The sequence below is a fragment of the Balaenoptera ricei genome, chromosome 2 (genome assembly GCF_028023285.1).
Source record: "Balaenoptera ricei isolate mBalRic1 chromosome 2, mBalRic1.hap2, whole genome shotgun sequence".
Lineage (NCBI taxonomy): Eukaryota > Metazoa > Chordata > Mammalia > Artiodactyla > Balaenopteridae > Balaenoptera > Balaenoptera ricei.
Window position 1 is genome coordinate 155958787 of NC_082640.1, and position 22546 is coordinate 155981332.

The following is a 22546-nucleotide window of genomic DNA, read 5'->3' on the forward strand; positions in this document are numbered from 1 at the left end:
GCTTACCACTTTAATAAACAAGGTAAAGCCCTTTCTTTGAACAAATGGCAGAGATGACTAAGTTATTTTGAACTGATAAGTTGGCCTGAATTCCCAGATACAGGACATGAGAAGTAATGAGTGTGGGTATATAATCCTAAGCAAAGTTTTAGGACCAGGTTTTGCAGGGCGTAATGTAACTTGTTTTGTTTTGGGCTGTGCTGTGGGGAGTGTGGGATCTTAGTTCCCAGACCAGGGATCGAACCCGTGCCCCCTGCAGTGGAATCACGGAGTCTTAAGCGCTGGACCGCCAGGGAAGTCCTTGTAACTCGTTTTTTATATGCAGTTGGCCCTTGAACAACACAGGTTTGATCTTCATGGGTCCACTTATATACAGACTTTTTTCAATAAGTACGCGTTGCCGTATTACACGATCCATGGTTGGTTGAATCAGTTGACGAATTTTAGATACAGAGGGCTGACTAAATTATACTCGAATTTTCAGCATCGTGGAGGTTGGCTTAGTCAACTTAGTCCTCTAAGGAAAGTTTGAGTGTAATATATCTCAGGTTCAGCTATACCTTCCTCAAAAAGCTGAACTTAACATTTGTTTTGCCTCACCCAGTCTACTAGTAGATGATGTCAGCTAGATATGAGAGAAAACAGTTTGAACAGATATGTAAATGTGGGTAAAATATGTAAGACTGATAGGTGGTAGATCTTCTCACAATTTCTTTTTTAAAACAAATTTGCATTTTTAAGAGGTTGTTAGTGACCCAAATTATTGGTGTTCTGGTGCTGGGAGTACTGGTAGTTCTGGACATTTGCCAGACTGATGCCCTAAAATTTACTTGTCTTGGTTTCAATTGTACCTAATCACATTAAGTGGTATGAAAATTACAAGAAACTCTAGGCATGGTCAGCTGTTTGCAAGTGTTCTTATTAATCTTTCACCTAGGTTTTTTTTTTTAGATTATTTATTTATGGCTGCGTTGGGTCTTCGTTGCTGTGCGTGGGCTTTCTTTAGTTGCGGCCAGCAGGGGCTACTCTTCATTGCAGTGCACGGGCTTCTCATTGCGGTGGCTTTTGTCGCGGAGCACGGGCTCTAGGTACGCGGGCTTCGGTAGTTGTGGCCCGCGGGCTCTAGAGCGCAGGCTCCGTAGTTGTGGCGCATGGGCTTAGTTGCTCCGCGGCATGTGGGTCTTCCTAGACCAGGGCTTGAACCCGTGTACCCTGCATTGGCAGGTGGATTCTTAACCACTGTGCCACCAGGGAAGCCCTGTCACCTAGTTTTTTATGCCTATGAGCCAGATGGAAAACGTCTAAATTTCATTGGGGAAAATTTGAAACTTAAGGATTTTAGTTACTTTACTTTGACTTAGCAACCACTAATTTCGGCAATAGCGTACAGTACTCTGAATTTGGAGGGAGCATAATGTGAAAACTTCTGATACCTAATGAAGTGATGGGATAGATGATTAGATTAGTGAAACTATTCTGTTGGTATTTGTACTTGTTTTCTGGCTTTTCTTTTTTAAAGTTTTCCTTCTCTTCTGGAATTGTGTTCTTTAAAATATTCTTTCATTTCATTATAGCTGAGGTTTTGAGTTTGTCTTATCCAACTGTTTTTGCACTTTATTTTGTCTGCTTTTGCGTACTTGGTGTCATGTTCTCAGGAGCTTTAATTCCAGTGACGTCAAAAGGGAAGGAATGGGATCTGAATATTTAAGGTTAGAAAGGACTTCTGAAGTCTATTAATCCTACAGTACTCTGAGCATGTATTTCCCTTTTGGGTCACAAAACTTGGAACAGAATTTGGGTATTTGATTTTAGGGTAAAAACCCATTTATTGACTAGTTCAGAAATTGCTTTTTTATGCCTATCAGGCACTGTTCTGGAGATGCAAGGGCAAAAGGCAGTTTTGGTTCCTGCCTTCGCAGGGCTGTCATTGAATAAGTCTTTTATTTTTTAGACAAGTATCAAGTTCTAAGCTGGGAATAGGTGAGGCTTTTTGGGGTAGACTGCCAGTTTGTCCTCCACGCAAGGCTTGATGATTCTGGTAGTTTATGCTGGAAATGCTAGAGAAAGACTCAGACCCCCCTGATGGTGTTTCATCGTTCTGCTCTGTGTATTTTGCCACGTTGGCTTTCTGAATTGCCTTCTGACCAGAATCCAGGTCACTGGGGAAGGCTAGGCTGTGTAAGGGGGGCACGCCTCCCCTTTGTGGGTGCCATTTCCCAGAGCTGTTGGAATGGTTTCTTCAGGTGTGTCAGCTTTGTAGATCATTTCTGTTTTATCTGTAAAGTTGAAAAGGGTCATAGGTTAGGAAGAACAAAAGAGTAGTTAAAAAACTTGTTCTATCTGGGAGATAAAAGAATACCAACTTACTCCCAGGTGTCCTGTGTTTTTGTTTTCTCCCCCCATCTCTTTACCACCTCTTCTCCCGTGACTTAAACTGAGGGAAGATTTGCTTTCCCCTCAACATCCCTAATGGTAATACTAGTAACAAAAGATCTAATAAAGAGCACTGACTCTTCATCACTCCATCTCTAACTTCTTAGTACACACAGTACAGATGGGGAGTTGAGTTTATGTAAGCAAAGGTTGACTGTTGCATTCTGGGAGCCAGTGGGGGCAGGGAGGAAAATGCATTAAGTGGGAAGTCTTCCAAGGGGTGTTTCCATACCCCTATCATTGTGGTGTCGGGTCTACCCCTTTTTCTGCCTGCATGGCGGTGGTGAGGAGCTACGATTATGGTCCCCCTTTCCTGTTCTCCCATCTCTCTAGAAGGGTACAAGGGTCAAAAGCACAAAAACTTGTGACAGATTCTTTAACTTGAGCACTGCTGCTTGGGCCCAGACAGTACAAGAGCTCCAAAGATGTGAGTTATTTGCACTTCGTTTTGCCGCAGGGGTCTTGCTAGGTACATTGGTTTTGAGAGCCAGAGACTCAGAATATGGCCTCTTGAGGGCATTTCAGGCCTTTCTTGGACTAAAACTGCAAACCTGGGAATCCGCTTTTTTTGTTAAAGAGGGTGGAGTGTTCAATGGGTAACAAATATCTTGAGTTGCTCCCAAGAGAAGTATCAGATTAGATTGTTTTCCACAGCTCCACTGTAGTTTTGAACCAAAGCTTAGTAAAAATGGTTCTGAAGTATGGTTACTTATTTATTGGTTTCTTTTTGGTTGCTTGATAACCAATTCTACATCTTTTAAGTTAATTGTGTAAGTCTTCATTTGCTACTATAAGATGATAAATTATACCAGGGTAAGTTGTATCTTTCTCATAGGATGTAAATCAGTCTCCAGGGTCTAGAAGAGGTCTCCAAGGCATCCTCAGGTTTGTGGGAAATGAGTCAATTGAAGGATTTGAGTGGTTGAGATGAATATACTAATGTTTAGAGTTATAAAATACTGAAATATGTTACCAACTGAGATTTGAGTTTTCTGGTTTGAAGAAAAACCAGGGGGTTTTGATGTTCACTTTGAGGAAGGGACTCAGTGGGCTTTCTTGAGGTTTGATTATATCTTGAAGAGAATGAAATACTCTAAGCATCTTAGAAAGGAGGTGCTATTGGCTAGGAAGTTATTTAATCCAGTGGTAATTACATTACATCATATTAAATCTAGATTATTTTGATAGTAGTTATTAATAAGCTTATACCTAAGTTTTGTTTACTGTGTAACCAGAGTTGGAATCCTCACTTTTCGATTCAGGATTATTGGGCTGCATTGCTTTCACGTTTTCTCATATAGGAGTGCCAGTGGTGCTGGGGCTCTGACCTGGTTCCATGGCTTGAGAACCTGCTCTTAACATGGAAACTTAGTGACTTCTTGTGAATAGGGCTTTTCACACAACATCTCACAACTACGTAATGTCCAAGACAGTTCTGTCCTATTTCTGTACCCTGAGTCCTACATGGTCTCCCCAGTTAAAGCAGCCAGAATCGCCTCTGTTCTATGAGGCAAACTCCACAGCTGATTCTCCCAGCAAAAATGAAGTGCAGTTATTATAGTTAGTCATGGTTCTTTGAAATCCCTTCCTGCTTATTGGTGCTGCCTGGTTCCTAATGACTTTATGGGTCACAGCCCCATCCAAAAGGTCCTTGCTGGAGACGGTTGCTGGCAGAATCATGTCTGAAATGGGAGCAGAGCTCAAAGGGGAACAGTTCAGTACTTACGCTTGGAAGGCTTGATTTTCTCATAGCACCGAAAGATGGCAATGAGGAGAAGCCCTTCTCCAAGCTGGAAAATCATATAGAGGAGAGGAAAGAAGAAAAGTGGTCCAATGACTTCAGGGGGGAAGGTCACGTTGAGGATGGTGGAGCAGAGTTGAATATTTTGGCATCCAGTCTCCATGCTGACGGTGCGTCTGCACCTGTGTAGGTTAAAAAAACAACCCCATGTGCCCTCAGAGAAGGGATGTGAGGGTGCAACTTCACTCGCTCATCTCCTTTCTCCCAAATACTCTAAGAGAAACTGACAGTCCAACACAGGAAGATGCAAATGAGCCACATGTGTGGAGTGAACAGTTTTGAGAACAGTTGAGTTGGCCCATCTCTTAAATCACCAATCCAGCCTTGTGGGAGATGGTGACTGTTAGGTTCCTGTGGGGGAGTTTTTAATGAGGGAATTTTTGAGTAGCTTGGAAATCTACAATTTGTCACTTGTGGGATTATCAAAGTGAATTTTGGAGAAATGTCTGGCTGGAGGGATAAAAGGAAGATGGGAGCCAGTATCATTCATTGGCATATGTTGGGCTTACATATAGGACAGTTAGAATTTAAATGTAAAGTAGAAGATTGTCTAAATGTCTGGGAACCTTGCCCTGTGGTCCATTTTATGGCTTGGACATCTTTAACTCCAAAACACAATGATTAAATAAAAGCTTGGTTCCATTATCTGTCTTTGGAGCACATTCTCGGTTTTGCTTTCCATTTTATGGATTAAAGAATGGAATGTTTGTTAACATTTAATACAACATTTTATTCACTGAAGTGCAATTAGTATATTAAAATAGTTCTTTGCTAAAAAAAATCGCCAGCACTGTCTCAGCACATTTACTATGAAGAAGACTACTGTGATGGCACTTGATGCTGTGGCCATTTATTATGACCTGTATCATTGTCTTTGTGAAAATTCATGAGCGGTCATTGGCAGCCTTTTGACTAGTTTATCGCTGTGTGTTGCATCCTACAGTAATTTGTTCTTTATTAAATTAGCCTGGTTTTTGAAATGGATAATTATTTTAAAATTGTATTTTAAAAACAGCTGTTCGGGGCGTTGTGGTGCGAGGCTGGAGTGCTGCTGTTTAGACTCCTGCGTGAACATCTGTCTGCCATGTGGCTGAAAATAGGAAATCTTGAAATGGGGTACCACTATGTATAGACAGGGTGCCTAGGGTGCCTGATGTGTCCACACTGGGCACTCAAGCTGACTGTTCCCCTAAAGTAGCAGGTGTGTTTGTGAATTAGATTAGGCTATAGCAGAGGTCTGCAACTACTTCACCTCTGAGTGCCACTTAGCAGAGTTGCCACCCCAAGGTGTTGTGTCAAGACTAAAACCTAGACAGAAAGGGAGAAGTGGGAAAGGGATTGTCAGCGCTTGTCATGAAGACATGGAGCTACTCCACCGCCATTTGCCACCAGGGAGTTGGGCAGGAGGTGGAATCTAGGCTCTGGAGGGAGCACTTTGCCATGAACTGCTGCCCTTTGGATGATTCGATGCCTTTGGTCTCTGTGTTTTGTTTCTGGGTCTGTGTTATTCATTTAGTACCTTCCCTCCCCAGTATTCCTCAGTCCAGAGTTCCTTGTTCAGTTGATACATTTGAATATATTGCTTGAAAAATGCCTTCCCGAGATCATGGATCTTACCTTTTTCTGAGAGACAAGGATGAGCATGAGACCCGTGGGACAGTGGGACCTAAAATAATACCTACCGTCTGTTAAGGCAGAACAGAGCAGAGAGAATGTAGCCTAGCAGGAAGCCGATGAAAGGCATCAGGGAGGAGGTGGCCAGCAAGTGTGGTGTCATGACAAACAAAATGCTCTTGCCCACATTGAGGACAGAGAGCACTACGACAGCCACACTGCACAAAAGCAGGAGGATCATCCCTCCCTGTGAATAAGGACAAGGAGAAAATGCAATTAGAAGGATACTGGGGATATGGAAGAGCGGAGAGGGCTGGGGAAACACTGGTGGATATTGGAGGTGGAAAACATTTTAATAAATGTATTTGAAGTGGGAGGGAATGTGAAAGACCTTTATCTTTCATCTTTTTGGATTTCTTATCCGTAGCTAGGAAGCTTCCTGGAGGTCATAGATCTGATTAACACATGTTACTGAAGACTCAGCCAAGCACAGCTTCTGATTGACATCTCTGTATGGCACGTTTTCAGTGAAGTGCTATGGCTCTGAAGGATGAGAGTATTCAGTCCTCTGGCAAAGTGGATATTGTAAATGAAAGTTCTCTTTCAAAGTCTCTGAAGCCCGTCTACATATCCCTACAATACTGCCATTGCTGTGGATATTTTGGAGCTCAGGAGAAGTTATTCTTGGAACCTGTCATACTTGTCTTGAATACCTCCATTACGGGTAGGGACTTCATCCATCCATTTTATGATGAATTTAACTTCTGGAAATTGCCAAAAGTCATTTGAAGCAAAGCTGGTTAAAGCAGGTGATGAAGTCAGGTAATGTGGTTTTAGATCCTAAATGATGTATAACTGTAAAGGGATGAGCCTATTTTCTTGCGTGACCTGCAGATTGGATGATAAGAAAGTTCCCAAAAGGAGTTTGAAAATGGCTCAGGCAATAATGGCTTCATCAGAAACAGTTCGGGTCCCTGTTGGTGGGAATGTGAATTGATACAGCTGCTGTGGAGAACAGTATGGAGGTTCCTTAAAAAACGAAAAATAGAACTACCATACGACCCAGCAATCTCACTACTGGGTGTATACCCTGAGAAAACCATAATGCAAAAGGACACATGTACCCCAATGTTCATTGCAGCACTATTTACAATAGCCAGGACATGGAAACAACCTAAATGTCCAATGACAGATGAATGGATAAAGAACATGTGGTACATACATATAATGGAATACTACTCAGCCATAAAAAGCGAAATTGGGTCATTTGTAGCGAGGTAGATGGACCTAGAGTCTGTCATACAGAGTAAAGTAAGCCGGAAAGAGAAAAATACCATATATTAACGCACATTATGTGGAATCTAGAAAAATGGTACAGATGAACCTATTCGCAGGGCAGGAATAGAGACGTAGACTGGAGAATGGACATGTGGACATGGCGTGAAGGGGAGGGTGGGACGAATTGGGAGATTAGGATTGACATATATACACTACCATGCATAAGATAGATAGCTAGCAGGAACATGCTATAAAGCACAGGAAGCTCAGCTCGGTGCTCTGTGATGACCTAGATGGGTGGGATGGCGGGGGTGGGAGGGAGGTCCAAGAGGGAGGGGTTATAGGTATACATATATAGCTGACTCACTTCATTGTACAGGAGAAACTAACACAACATTGCAAAGCAATTATACTCCAATAAAAAAAAAAAAAAGTGCAAGTCCACCCTGCCTCAGGTAAGTGCTGTGAAAGCAACTGTCATCGGGAACAATGGTATGTTTTTATTTGTTTTAAAATATATTATTTATAGTTAACATCTGACATACCATTTAAAATTTTCAATAGGCAGATTTATGAAATTAGAATGTTAAGATTTTTCAGCACGTAACAAGGATGCAAGCTTTCAAAGTGTGCTTACATGTCTGTGCATTTTAGAGGATGACACACTAAACTGATGAAATATATGCATACACCTAAGCCTCTGTCCCTCTCATCTTCTGAGTAAAAGGATATATAGCAAACTTTTCTTGAACTTACCGTGTTGTTTTGTAATGGTTATATGTTTTGGTTCCGTTTCCAGCTCATTCGCACATGTGGCGTTTTATATTTCCTAGTACCATTTTAAAAAATTGCAGTAAAATACATATAACACAAAAGTTGCCATTTTAACCATTTTTGAGTGTATAATTCAGTGGCATTAATTACATTACAATGTTGTCCTAGTGACATTTTAACATTTACTTATATTGCTCTAATTTCAGCTGTACAGTTCTGCATTTCTGTGTTTTTAAGCCATGTTGCAACTGATAATGATCATATGAAACATCACCTGTACTGATGGTGGTCCTGTCCCAGGAAAGGAAGGAATCTCACCAGTAACAACATGCTTCAGGTTTCATTGAAAGACTGATGAGCTGCTTGGTTTGCCCTTGCATTTTGAGTTAATTTCTTCCTTTTGGGTTTGTCGTCTACCTAATGTCCAGTTTTTGCCCCTATCAAAAGAGTGTAGTGGATAACATAGGGCGTACTGGGCTGCAGGGATTGTGAATGAATCCAGAAGCCCTCTTTCTCTGTGTGGGTATCACTCTCATCCCCTCACTTTCGTTCTCCCAGTCTTGGGGCCTTTGGAGTGGTTGTGAGCACAGACAATGCTGTGACCCAGGTGTGAAAGCCGTCCTCAAGACGTGTAAACTGGTGAGTCATGCAACCTCTCTTGAGTGAGGTTGACAGCACAGGACCTGGCATATTAGAACCACTGACTAAATTGTAGCTCCTATTACTACTCATAGGGAAAGGAGAGGAATTTAACATCCCAAAGTTTTTTGTCACTCTCAGTCCTGCTCTTTGTGGCCATCTCACGTCCATGACCTCCTGCTGAGAAAAGAGGCCATAGGTGGGTGCTTCTTCATAGGTCACCATGTTTTCTACCACCTGCACTGCCCTGTCATCGCTGATTGAAGCTGTGATGAGTGTCCTTTCATGGGTAGCCGACTCAGCTTGCCAGTGATCCAGGAGATAACCTGGCCCAACTCTTCTCTCATCGGTGACCTAGGCAGGTTGGTGAATGACCTAACTAGTGAGATCCTTCCTCTTGTTTAGGGAGTTTGCAGAGTTACAGAGAGGGAAGCAAGAGCAGAGGCAAGTGTTAAAATTTTGACACGGAGGCCTGGGAGCAGCAGAAGCCACGAGTTGGCAGAAGCTGTGAAACATAGGAGAGTCAGGTCAGTTCATCAGTAGCAGCAGGTATGGGAAAAGCATAGGTAGAGCGGTTGAGTCAGTGTCAGGGCGGGATCCTTATTGAAGAGTGGTGGATGGCTTATGGTAAGAGTGGCTCTTAGACCATGTCATGCTCAGGTTCACCAACTTTCTAACCACGTAGGCTTGAATAAACGCTTGCATGGGTAAGTTAAAGTATTACTTGAATTGCCTTTCCAAATGGGGCATCCCTGAAATTGTATCTTGGCGTGTCTAAATGTGACCTCCTTCTAGGGAATGCAAGTGGTTGAGCAGAGTTTGAGCAGATAACCCTAACCTTCTGCCAGAGCCAGTTACCAGAAGTTGGATAATTTTGATTTGAAAGTCTCTAGGAGTGTTAGGTGCGCAAAGAGGCTGGGACAATTGCTCATTTTCTAGCTTGTAACTCACTACATTATGAAACGGGAGGATTAAGGATGAGCATAGTCCTCAAAGAAACATAACACAAGGAAACTTCAGCATTTGCATCTTGACCACTTGTTTTTCTCTGCATCCTCACAGGAGTGATTCCCGTTTGGGAGTAATTCATAAATGGAGCTGTTGCCCTTCTGCTTGTCTAACCTTGGAGGTTTGGCCAGCAGCAAAGTGTCCCAAGATACACCTGCATTTTATGTGATTCTTTGTTACTGGCCTCTGTCTTTCCAGCCCAAGTATATCTCAGCCCTTTTAATGTTCTCTGGGGTCATTTTGACTCCATTTTTTGCTGTGGAATTGAGTCACGGATGTGTAACACAAGAGGAACAGAAGACATTCCTTGGGCTTCAGTAATTCCATCTGTAAAATGAGAATAAGGCAGGAGACTGAACTTCATCTTGAAGGCCTTTCTCACTTTAAGATCTGAGATTCTTTTTGCATCCTCAGAAGAACACTTTTTTTTTTTTAATTGAAGTGTAGTTGATTTACAATGTTGTGTTAATTTCTGCCATACAGCAAAGTGACTCAGTTATACATGTATATATTTCATATTCTTTTCCATTATGGTTTATCACAGTATATTGAATATAGTTCCCTGTGCTATACAGTAGGACCTTGTTGTCCATCCATTCTATATATAATAGTTTGCATCTGCTAACCCCAAACTTCCACTCCATCCCTTCCCTACCCCCTGCCCCCAGCAACCACAAATCTTTTCTTTACGTCTGTGAGTCTGTTTCATAGATAAGTTCATTTATGTCATATTTTAGATATCACATATAAGTGATATCATATGGTATTTGTCTTTCTCTTCCTGACTTACTTCACTTAGTAGGATAATCTCTAGGTCCATCCATGTTGTACAAATGTCATTATTTTGTTCTTTTTTATGGCTGAGTAGTATTCTATCGTATATATGTACCACATATTTGTATTTGTCTTTCTCAGAAGAACACTTTATTCTGAGGTAAGGAGACATGTTCTTACATCAGTTGCACTTGGGGTTCTAGTCTTTGGTTTCACCTATAAAGTGGAGGGGGGTTAGATAGCCTCAACCACCAGAGGGCAGACAACAGAAGCAAGAAAAACTATAATCCTGCAGCCTGTGGACCAAAAACCACAGTTACAGAAAGATAGAGAAGATGAAAAGGCAGAGGGCTATGTACCAGATGAAGGAACAAGAAAAAACCCCAGAAAAACAACTAAATGAAGTGGAGATAGGCAACCTTCCAGAAAAAGAATTCAGAATAATGATAGTGAAGATGATCCAGGACCTTGGAATAAGAATGGAGGCAAAGATTGAGAAGATGCAAGAAATGATTAACAAAGACCTAGAAGAATTAAAGAACAAACAAACAGAGATGACCAATACAATAACTGAAATGAAAACTACACTAGAAGGAATCAATAGCAGAATAACTGAGGCAGAAGAACGGATAAGTGACCTGGAAGACAGAATGATGGAATTCACTGCTGCGGAACAGACTAAAGAAAAAAGAATGAAAAGAAATGAAGACAGCCTAAGAGACCTCTGGGATAACATTAAACGCAACAACATTCGCATTATAGGGGTCCCAGAAGGAGAAGAGAGAGAGAAAGGACCAGAGAAAATATTTGAAGAGATTATAGTCGAAAACTTCCCTAACATGGGAAAGGAAATAGCCACCCAAGTCCAGGAAGCGCAGAGAGTCCCATACAGGATAAACCCAAGGAGAAACACGCCGAGACACATAGTAATCAAAGTGGCAAAAATTAAAGACAAAGAAAAATTATTGAAAGCAGCAAGGGAAAAACGACAAATAACATACAAGGGAACTCCCATAAGGTTAACAGCTGATTTCTCAGCAGAAACTCTGCAAGCCAGAAGGGAGTGGCATGATATACTTAAAGTGATGAAAGGGAAGAACCTACAACCAAGATTACTCTACCCAGCAAGGATCTCATTTAGATTTGATGGAGAAATCAAAAGCTTTACAGACAAGCAAAAGCTAAGAGAATTCAGCACCACCAAACCAGCTCTACAACAAATGCTAAAGGAACTTCTCTAAGTGGGAAACACAAGAGAAGAAAAGGACCTACAAAAACAAACACAAAACAATTAAGAAAATGGTCATAGGAACATACATATCGATAATTACCTTAAACGTGAATGGATTAAATGCCCCAACCAAAAGACATAGACTGGCTGAATGGATACAAAAACAAGACCCATATATATGCTGTCTACAAGAGACCCACTTTAGACCTAGGGACACATACAGACTGAAAGTGATGGGATGGAAAAAGATATTCCATGCAAATGGAAATCAAAAGAAAGCTGGAGTAGCTATACTCATATCAGATAAAATAGACTTTAAATTAAAGAATGTTACAAGAGACAAGGAAGGACACTACATAATGATCCAGGGATCAATCCAAGAAGAAGATATAACAATTATAAATATATATGCACCCAACATAGGAGCACCTCAATACATAAGGCAACTGCTAACAGCTATAAAAGAGGAAATCGACAGTAACACAATAATAGTGGGGGACTTTAACACCTCACTTACACCAATGGACAGATCATCCAAAATGAAAATAAATAAGGAAACAGAAGCTTTAAATGACACAATAGACCAGATAGATTTAATTGATATATATCGGACATTCCATCCAAAAACAGCAGATTACACGTTCTTCTCAAGTGCGCACGGAACATTCTCCAAGATAGATCACATCTTGGGTCACAAATCAAGCCTCAGTAAATTTAAGAAAATTGAAATCATATCAAGCATCTTTTCTGACCACAACGCTATGAGATTAGAAATGAATTACAGGGAAAAAAACGTAAAAAGGACAAACACATGGAGGCTAAACAATACGTTACTAAATAACCAAGAGATCACTGAAGAAATCAAAGAGGAAATCAAAAAATACCTAGAGACAAATGACAATGAAAACACGACGACCCAAAACCTATGGGATGCAGCAAAAGCAGTTCTAAGAGGGAAGTTTATAGCTATACAAGCCTACCTAAAGAAACAAGAAAAAGCTCAAGTAAACAATCTAACCTTACACTTAAAGAAACTAGAGAAAGAAGAACAAACAAAACCCAAAGTTAGCAGAAGGAAAGAAATCATAAAGATCAGAGCAGAAATAAATGAAATAGAAACAAAGAAAACAATAGCAAAGATCAATAAAACTAAAAGTTGGTTCTTTGAGAAGATAAACAAAATTGATAAACCATTAGCCAGACTCATCAAGAAAAAGAGGGAGAGGACTCAAATCAATAAAATCAGAAATGAAAAAGGAGAAGTTACAACAGACACTGCAGAAATACAAAGCATCCTAAGAGACTACTACAAGCAACTTTATGCCAATAAAATGGACAACCTGGAAGAAATGGACAAATTCTTAGAAAGGTATAACCTTCCAAGACTGAACCAGGAAGAAATAGAAAATATGAACAGACCAATCACAAGTAATGAAATTGAAACTGTGATTAAAAATCTTCCAACAAACAAAAGTCCAGGACCAGATGGCTTCACAGGTGAATTCTATCAAACATTTAGAGAAGAGCTAACACCCATCCTTCTCAAACTCTTCCAAAAAATTGCAGAGGAAGGAACACTCCCAAACTCATTCTATGAGGCCACCATCACCCTGATACCAAAACCAGACAAAGACACTACAAAAAAAGAAAATTACAGACCAATATCACTGATGAATATAGATGCAAAAATCCTCAACAAAATACTAGCAAACAGAATCCAACAACACATTAAAAGGATCATACACCACAATCAAGTGGGATTTATCCCAGGGATGCAAGGATTCTTCAATATACGCAAATCAATCAATGTGATACACCATATTAACAAATTGAAGAATAAAAACCATATGATCATCTCAATAGATGCAGAAAAAGCTTTTGACAAAATTCAACACCCATTTCTGATAAAAACTCTCCAGAAAGTGGGCATAGAGGGAACCTACCTCAACATAATAAAGGCCATATATGACAAACCCACAGCAAACATCATTCTCAATGGTGAAAAACTGAAAGCATTTCCTCTAAGATCAGGAACGAGACAAGGATGTCCACTCTCACCACTATTATTCAACATAGTTTTGGAAGTCCTAGCCACGGCAATCAGAGAAGAAAAAGAAATAAAAGGAATACAAATTGGAAAAGAAGAAGTAAAACTGTCACTGTTTGCGGATGACATGATACTATACATAGAGAATCCTAAAACTGCCACCAGAAAACTGCTAGAGCTAATTAATGAATATGGTAAAGTTGCAGGATACAAAATTAATGCACAGAAATCTCTTGCATTCTTATACACTAATGATGAAAAATCTGAAAGAGAAATTATGGAAACACTCCCATTTACCATTGCAACAAAAAGAATAAAATACCTAGGAATAAACCTACCTAGGGAGACAAAAGACCTGTATGCAGAAAACTATAAGACACTGATGAAAGAAATTAAAGATGATACCAACAGATGGAGAGATATACCATGTTCTTGGATTGGAAGAATCAACATTGTGAAAATGAGTATACTACCCAAAGCAATCTACAGATTCAATGCAATCCCTATCAAATTACCAATGGCATTTTTTACGGAGCTAGAACAAATCATCTTAAAATTTGTATGGAGACACAAAAGACCCCGAATAGCCAAAGCAGTCTTGAGGCAAAAAAATGGAGCTGGAGGAATCAGACTCCCTGACTTCAGACTATACTACAAAGCTACAGTAATCAAGACAATATGGTACTGGCACAAAAACAGAAACATAGATCAATGGAACAAGATAGAAAGCCCAGAGATTAACCCACGCACCTATGGTCAACTAATCTATGACAAAGGAGGCAAAGATATACAATGGAGAAAAGACAGTCTCTTCAATAAGTGGTGCTGGGAAAACTGGACAGCTACATGTAAAAGAATGAAATTAGAATACTCCCTAACACCATACACAAAAATAAACTCAAAATGGATTAGAGACCTAAATATAAGACTGGACACTATAAAACTCTTAGAGGAAAACATAGGAAGAACACTCTTTGACATAAATCACAGCAAGATCTTTTTTGATCCACCTCCTAGAGTAATGGAAATAAAAACAAAAATAAACAAATGGGACCTAATGAAACTTCAAAGCTTTTGCACAGCAAAGGAAACCATAAACAAGACGAAAAGACAACCCTCAGAATGGGAGAAAATATTTGCAAATGAATCAACGGACAAAGGATTAATCTCCAAAATATATAAACAGCTCATTCAGCTCAATATCAAAGAAACAAACACCCCAATCCAAAAATGGGCAGAAGACCTAAATAGACATTTCTCCAAAGAAGACATACAGATGGCCACGAAGCACATGAAAAGATGCTCAACATCACTAATTATTAGAGAAATGCAAATCAAAACTGCAATGAGGTATCACCTCACTCCTGTTAGAATGGGCATCATCAGAAAATCTACAAACAACAAATGCTGGAGAGGGTGTGGTGAAAAGGGAACCCTCTTGCACTGTTGGTGGGAATGTAAATTGATACAGCCACTATGGAGAACAATATGGAGGTTCCTTAAAAAACTAAAAATAGAATTACCATATGACCCAGCAATCCCACTACTGGGCATATACCCAGAGAAAACCGTAATTCAAAAAGACACATGCACCCGAATGTTCATTGCAGCACTATTTACAATAGCCAGGTCATGGAAGCAACCTAAATGCCCATCAACAGACGAATGGATAAAGAAGATGTGGTACATATATACAATGGAATATTACTCAGCCATAAAAAGGAACGAAATTGAGTCATTTGTTGAGACGTGGATGGATCTAGAGACTGTCATACAGAGTGAAGTAAGTCAGAAAGAGAAAAACAAATATCGTATATTAATGCATGTATGCGGAACCTAGAAAAATGGTACAGATGAGCCAGTTTGCAGGGCAGAAGTTGAGACACAGATGTAGAGAATGGACATATGGACACCAAGGGGGGAAAACTGCGGTGGGGTGGGGATGGTGGTGTGCTGAATTGGGCGATTGGGATTGACATGTATACACTGATGTGTATAAAACTGATGCCTAATAAGAACCTGCAGTATAAAAAAACAAACAAAACAACTAATACTAAACTTTCATTGGGTTATTTGTATGGAAACATGTTAATATAAATGTTTCAGACATTACATGAAATTTCTAAAAATCTTATATTTGTATTTGTATGGAAATATGTATGGAAATATGTTGATATAAATGTTTCAGACATTACATGAAATTTCTAAAAATCATATTTGTATTTGTATGGAAATATGTATGGAAATATGTTAATATAAATGTTTCAGACATTAAAAAAAAAAAAAAAATAAAGTGGAGGGGGGCAGAGCTGCTTTAAGTGATATCAGGAGTCACTTCACATTTTTATGTTCTGTGATTTTTTTTTTTTTCTTTATTCCTATATCCCACAAACTATCTTGAGTAAGTGAAATGATAGACACATGTTTCTGGTTTTTTTGTTTGTTTTTCTGCTAATGTGTGGGAGAGACAGGACTTGCCCTTTATTCCTTTGTTTATTCTCAGGTATTAGCTGTGAGTGTTGAGAAGTCAGTGTTGAGACACAGCCTTAGGATGTTGCTTTTTGCAGGTGGGTGGGGAATAAAAATGGAGTGGGTATTTATAATACAGTATGATACATGCTGCAATGGTGTTGGGTGATAATGGGAGCAAGTAGGACAAGCATCCTGCCCAGGCTTGTGGGTTAAGGAAAACTTCCTAGAGGAGGTGCTAATTGTGTTGAGACTTGAAGGGTGAGTGGGAGTGAGTCCAGTGGGGCATGTGCAAAGAAGAGAGCTGACACTGGAGAGGTTGGTTGAGACCAAATCAAGAAAGTGCTGAGGAGCCACATGACTCCTGGGGGAGTTTAAGGAACCAGTTAAGGCCTTTAAGCAGTGGAGTGACATGGTAGTTTCTTTCCAGACTCAGGTTAAAACTGGGTCAGGGAGCCAGGTTAGAAGGCTGAGTTGTCTAGTGAGAGAGGAGAGTGCCTGAATGAAGACAGTAGACACAGGGATGGAGAGACATGGGTTCAAGCAAAAGAAGGCAGAATTGACGATCACTGATGTGTGTGAGTGGGGAGGAAGAGGACGTGGAGAATGACTGTCCGGTTTCCGGCTCAGGCGGTGGGGCACGTTGAATGCCATTCACTGAGATAATCACACAGGGCGAGGAGGGGAAGAGCAGGCTTAAGGAGGTGGTTTAAATTTAAGACATACTGAATTTTAAATGCCTGAGGCATATTCAGGTAGAAAGATTTGGCAGTTAATGGATTCAGGAGTCAGGAGAGAGCTGAGAGCTGAAGATACTGTTCTGATAGTCATCAGCTTGCAGGTGGCTGTTGAGATGGACCAGATGTCATGGTGGGGAGGTCCTGGGCTTAGGGAAGAAAAGCAAGAAAAGCAGAAAGCTTGGGCTGAATGCAGAGAAGTAACTTTTACCAGAGGAACTCACAAGGGAGTCTGAAAAGAAGTGCCAGAGACGTGGTAGGAAAGCAGGTGCCCTGTCACTGAAGCTGAGGAAGAAGATTTTTGAGAAGGAGGCAGTGGTCAGCCATACCAAAAGCTGCTAAAAGAAGAGTTGAGATATGTCCATTGGATTTGGTGAAGAAAGTAGAGCAGGTGGTCATCAAGATGCTGAGTGGATGGGAGGCCAAGGAGTAGAGACTGTTGAGGCCTGGTCACTAGAGAACAGTCCTGGGGGCCAGTGTGGTGAGAGTGGAAGGTGGGTGGGGGCAACGGGTGACTCCCAGGAGCATGGCTAGGAAGGGGAGGAAAGAGAGGTGTTGGCTGGAGCGAGAAGTAGAGTCCAGTGACTCTACTTAGTAAAAAAAAAAAAAAAGGAGAGATGTGAACCAGTATCAATGTTGACTGTGAAGAACTAATATGGAAACGTTCTAGAAATGAGAGCAAGGTGGGGAGGAGGCTATGGGGGTAGAGGACATGATCAATAAAAGGAGATTTCTGAGAAGTAAGGGTGGAGAGAACGGAAGATGCCATCCAGAGTAGAGTGGGGTGATGAGCCATTTGGCAGGAGGAGGAATGACTTCACATCTTCAACAGGTGGGGAGGGGGACTGTGGCCATGGTATTAGGACTACACCGGGACAAGGGCAAAAACTACCCTTGACATTGTAGTGTGAAAATCAAAAGACCCTGGAAACCTGACCAAACCTCTTTGTTCCAGGCCCAAAGCTGCTGGAAGCCTTGGGCCTCCAAGTAGTATGCCCTGTAGCCCGGCCCAAAGGCATAGATCCAGGGGCAGGCACCAAAACAGGCCTTCAGGAGGCGAGTTTTTCCTGAGGACCAGGATGGAGCCTGGGATCCCGGGCTGAGCAGTGAGCCAGAGGAGAGACTGATGGGAACTGAGCTCCAAGGTCACAAGAGTTGGTAGAGGAACCACTCACTCTACAAGTCTGATTTTTCCAAAGGCAGGGCAGTGGCGTGATGCCCTCACAGCACACCCCTCCACCTGCTGGGGCCAACTCACTCCACTTTCCTCCTGTCCCACTCCTAAAGTGCTACAAGTGTGCCTACCACCTCTTCCCCTGGCCTCCTCCCCTCTGGCTTCTCATCCAGTCAGCCATGTTTGCCCGTGGTCTCTCTTAGAACTCCTCTATTCAGGCATCTCCCTAGGCTTACCCAAATCCAACCCTTTCTTCATGGTCTGGCTGAAGCCCCGCCCCCTCCTTCCATCCTCTAAGGAAGCCTTCCTTGACCACCTGGCCCTCACTAACCTCACCTCCTTACATTCTGCCAATACCCGATTGTACATTGTGTTGGATCTTGTTTCTCATCTATTATTGACTTTCTGCAAACAAACTTCGAGGACAGTGACTCCTCAGAGAGTGTAGCATAAAACTTAGCAGCTACTAGGTACATGATAAAAGTTTAATTTTATTATTAAAAAAATGATTATACCTTACAGTTGTGTGTGGTGTTTTACTGTTTTTCACCTAACTCTTCAAAAATATTCTCATGTACATTACAATCCCATGAAGTAGGTTGTACCAATAGCAGACTTTTTTTGTTTTTTTTAAACAGGGAAGGAAACTGACATGGAAGAAGCCCAAATGACTTGCCTCAAGCCATTCACTGCGATGATGGTGGTGTTCTCGCTCCCTGCCCAGGCCCCCAGGTTCTTACCTTGGTGACATAACGTACGTATTGTGGCCGTTTGGATTTGAGGATGATGCCTATGGTGCAAGGAATGAGAATCAGGATCAGTGATATGATGATGCCGCCATAGGGCACCTTGTCCTTCAGGGTCCCATCATAGATGCCCCTGGAGTAAATGTACAGGAGGAGGGGCATCATGCCCAGGGCAAAGAAGGTGGAGCAGGTGGTCATCACGATGCTGGGTGGGAGACATAGGAAGAGTGCAGAGAGAGAGAGCCCGTTAATACAGGCATAACCTCATTTTATTGCGTTTTGCAGCTGTGTTTGTTTGTTGTTGTTTTTTTTTTTTTACAAAGTAAGGGTTTGTGGGAACCCTGCATCAAGCAAGTCTATCGGTGCTATTTTTCCAACAGCATTTGCTCACTTCATGTCTCTGTCACATTTTAGTAAGTCTCGCAATATTTCAAGCTTTTTCGTTATATTTGTTATGGTGATTTTTGATGTTACTATTGTAATTGTTTTGGGGCACTGCGAATCACACCCATGTAAGACGGTGAACTCAAAGGATATAAATGTTGTGTGTGTTCTGACTACTCCACCGACTGGCTGTTCCCCCTTCTCTCTCTCTCTCCTGGGGCCTCCTTATTCCCTGAGACACAACAATATTGAAATTAGACCAGTTACTAACTAACCCTACAGTGGTGTCTAAGTGTTCAAGTGAAAGGAAGAGTCACATGTCTCTCATGTTTTTAAATCAAAAGCTAGAAATGATTACACTTAGTGAGGAAGGCCTGTGGAAAGCCCAGATAGACTGAAAGCTAGGCCTCTTTCCCCAAACATTTAGCCAAGTTGTAAATGCAAAGGAAAAGTTCTTGAAGGAAATTAAAAGTGCTACCCCAGTGAACACTCGAATGATAAGAAAGCAAAAAAGCCTTAGTGCTGATACGGAGAAAGTTTGAGTGGTCTGGAGAGAAGATCAAACCAGCCACAACATACACTTAAGCCAAAGACTAATCCAGAGCAAGGCTCGAACTCTCTTCAGTTCTAGGAAGGCTGAGAGAGGTGAGGAACCTGCAGAAGAAAAGTTTGAAGCTAGCAGAGGTTGGTTCATGAGGTTTAAGGAAAGACATCATCTCCACAACATGAAAGTGCAAGGTGAAGCAGCAAGTGCTGATGTAGAAGCTGCAAGTTATCCAGAAGATCTAGCTAAGATCATCAATGAAGGTGGCTCCACTAAACAACAGATTTTCAATGTAGATGAAACAGTGTTCTACTGGAAGAAGATGCCATCTAGGACTTTCATAGCTAGAGAGGAGAAGTCGATGCCTGGCTTCAAAGCTTCAAAGGACAGGCTGATTCTCTTGTTAGGGGCTAATGCAACTGGTGACTTTAAGTTGAAGCCAATGCTTATTCCCAAAATCCTAGGGCCCTTAAGGATTATGCTAAATCTACTCTGTGCTCTATAAATGGAGCAACAAATCCTGGATGACAGCACATCTGTTTACAACTTGGTTTACTGAATACTTCAAGTTCACTGTTGAGACCAACCGCTCAGAAAAAAGATTCCTTTCAAAATGTTACTGCTTATTGACAATGCACCTGGTCACTCAAGACGTACAAAGAGATTCATGTTGTTTCATGCCTGCTAATACAAAATCCATTCTGCAGCCCATGGATCAAGGAGTAATTTTGGCTTTCAAGTCTTACCATTTAAGAAATACATTTTGTAAGGCTATAGCTGCCATAGATAGTGATTCCTCTGATGGATCTGTGCAAAGTTAGTTGAAAACCTTCTGGAAAGGATTCACTATTCTAGATGCCATTAAGAACATTTGTGATTCGTGGAAAGAGGCCAAAATATCAACATTAACAGGAGTTTAAAAGAAGTTGATTTCAACCCTCAGGGATGACTTTGAGCAGTTCAGTGGAGGAAGTAACTGCAGATGGGGTGAAAATAGCAAGAGAGCTAGAAGTGGCGCCTGAAGATGGCACTGAATTGCTGCCATCTCCTGATAAAACTTGAGTGGATGAGGAGTGCTTCTTACGGATGAGCAAAGAAAGTTGTTTCTTGAGAAGGAATCTACTCCTGGAGAAGATGCTGTGAAGATTGTTGAAATGACAACAAAGCATTTAGAATATTACATAAACTTAGTTGATAAAGCGGTGGCAGGGTTTGAAAGGATTGACTTCAATTTTGAAAGAAGTCCTACTCTGGGTAAAATGCTATCAAACTGCAAAATCATTCGTGAAAGGAAGATTCAGTCTTGTCTTATTTTAAGAAATGGTCACGGCCACCCCAGCCTTCAGCATCCACGACCCTGATCAGTCAGCAGCTGTCAGCATGGAGGCAAAACCCTCTCCCAGCAAAAACTACAACTTGCTGAAGGCTCAGATGATGGTTAGAATTTTTTAGCAATAAAGTATTTTTAAATTAAGGTATGTAAATTTTTTTAGACACAATGCTGTTGCACACTCAGTAGACCACAGTATAGTTTAAACATAACTTTTATATGCCCTGGGAAACCAAAAAATCCATGTGACTCACTTTATTGTGATATTCTGCTTTATTGCAGTGGTCTGGAATTGAACCTGCAGTATCTCCAAGGTATGCCTGTACAGACTATTTTGTGGAGTGCCTGCTATGTGCCAGGCATTGTGCTAAGAACCTTACATACATTGCTTTATTTCTTTTTCCCAGTAGCTTAGGAGGTAAGCATTACTATCTCCTTTTTGCTAATGAGGAAGCTGGGGACTTGAAGAGTTGTGACTTGCCCAGGATCACACAGATAGGAAGGCTGAGGCAGGATTTGAACCCAGGTCTGTCCAACTGCTTCAGTCCCTGTGTGCTTCACTGTGGAAGGAGCCATTCTGATCTCCTCTGTAGTAGAACTCTTTTTGCTCTCTATACTTGACATAGCACAGCCCATTTTGAAGAAAGCTGTGTGATCCCATCACTCTGGCTATAGCCCATTGGAACATAGAATAACACCTGACCTACTAAGTTGCTAAGTGCCTGCCTTAGAGCCTAGGGGATGGCTGGACATAGTGATTCTGTCTAACTAAGATAACAAGGATTAAGTACGTCAAGAGCATTTTCTCACTTGGGGAGTTTGAATGTGTACACAGTGATAGAGCACTTGGTTTTGGAGAGGCATGGGAGGCATGGTCAGGCAAAAATCAAAAAACATGCAAAGAAGAAGCAGTAAACAGAGGCCAGGATTAGGAGGACTGTAAAAAATAGCAGCAAAGCAGTAAAAACAGAATAATGGAAGGACCACAATGGTGGAGCAGTAGAGAAGGCAGCAATAGTTACACATTGTTGAGTAAGTGACAAGATAATCTGGTCATCAGACCTGTTTTTTATCTTGAATAATATTCTAGTCCCCAACACCGATATTCTCATGTTCTTTACTTTCTGGTTTATCCTTAACATTATTTAAGATAAATTGAGTGTGAGTCTCAGATCCTGAATAATAGTATATCCTCCCAGCTGTAATCTGTATCCTAACTGTCCTATTACCATCTCCATTTGGAATCTCATACATGTTAATCCCAGGACCCTGTGTAGGAAGAGGCCCTCCAGAAAGACCAGCTGAGAGAAGAAGCTGCTAGGGAACATTCTTGGATTTGTAGACCTTCACCTTACAATATATGCTCTGGCTTCCATTCTAGTGGGAAGGTTGTGGATGAGGGCTTGACAAGACCCCAGGAAAACCACACTAAGTGTGTGTCCCTCCTCCCTATAGCCCTATTCACTATATACACTTCTTCATTGTTTCCATAGAGGTCAAATATGGCTTAAATGAATATCAACTACATCCTAGTCCAAAGGGTCCGGAGTATAGCCATCAAGA

The 22546-nt window shown here is 41.2% G+C and overlaps 1 protein-coding gene across 1 annotated transcript in view; it reads right to left on the minus strand.

Annotated features, from left to right (window-relative positions):
• Window positions 1-2169: 2169 nt before the first annotated feature.
• Window positions 2170-22546, minus strand: part of SLC10A1 (solute carrier family 10 member 1) — a 28155-nt gene continuing 7778 nt past the window's right edge. The window contains exons 2-5 of the mRNA XM_059915764.1: window positions 18720-18930; window positions 5917-6095; window positions 4160-4356; window positions 2170-2276 (exon numbers count right to left, since the gene is read on the minus strand). Coding sequence (XP_059771747.1) covers window positions 2170-2276; window positions 4160-4356; window positions 5917-6095; window positions 18720-18930 — 694 coding nt within the window. The remainder of the gene's footprint in view (window positions 2277-4159; window positions 4357-5916; window positions 6096-18719; window positions 18931-22546) is intronic.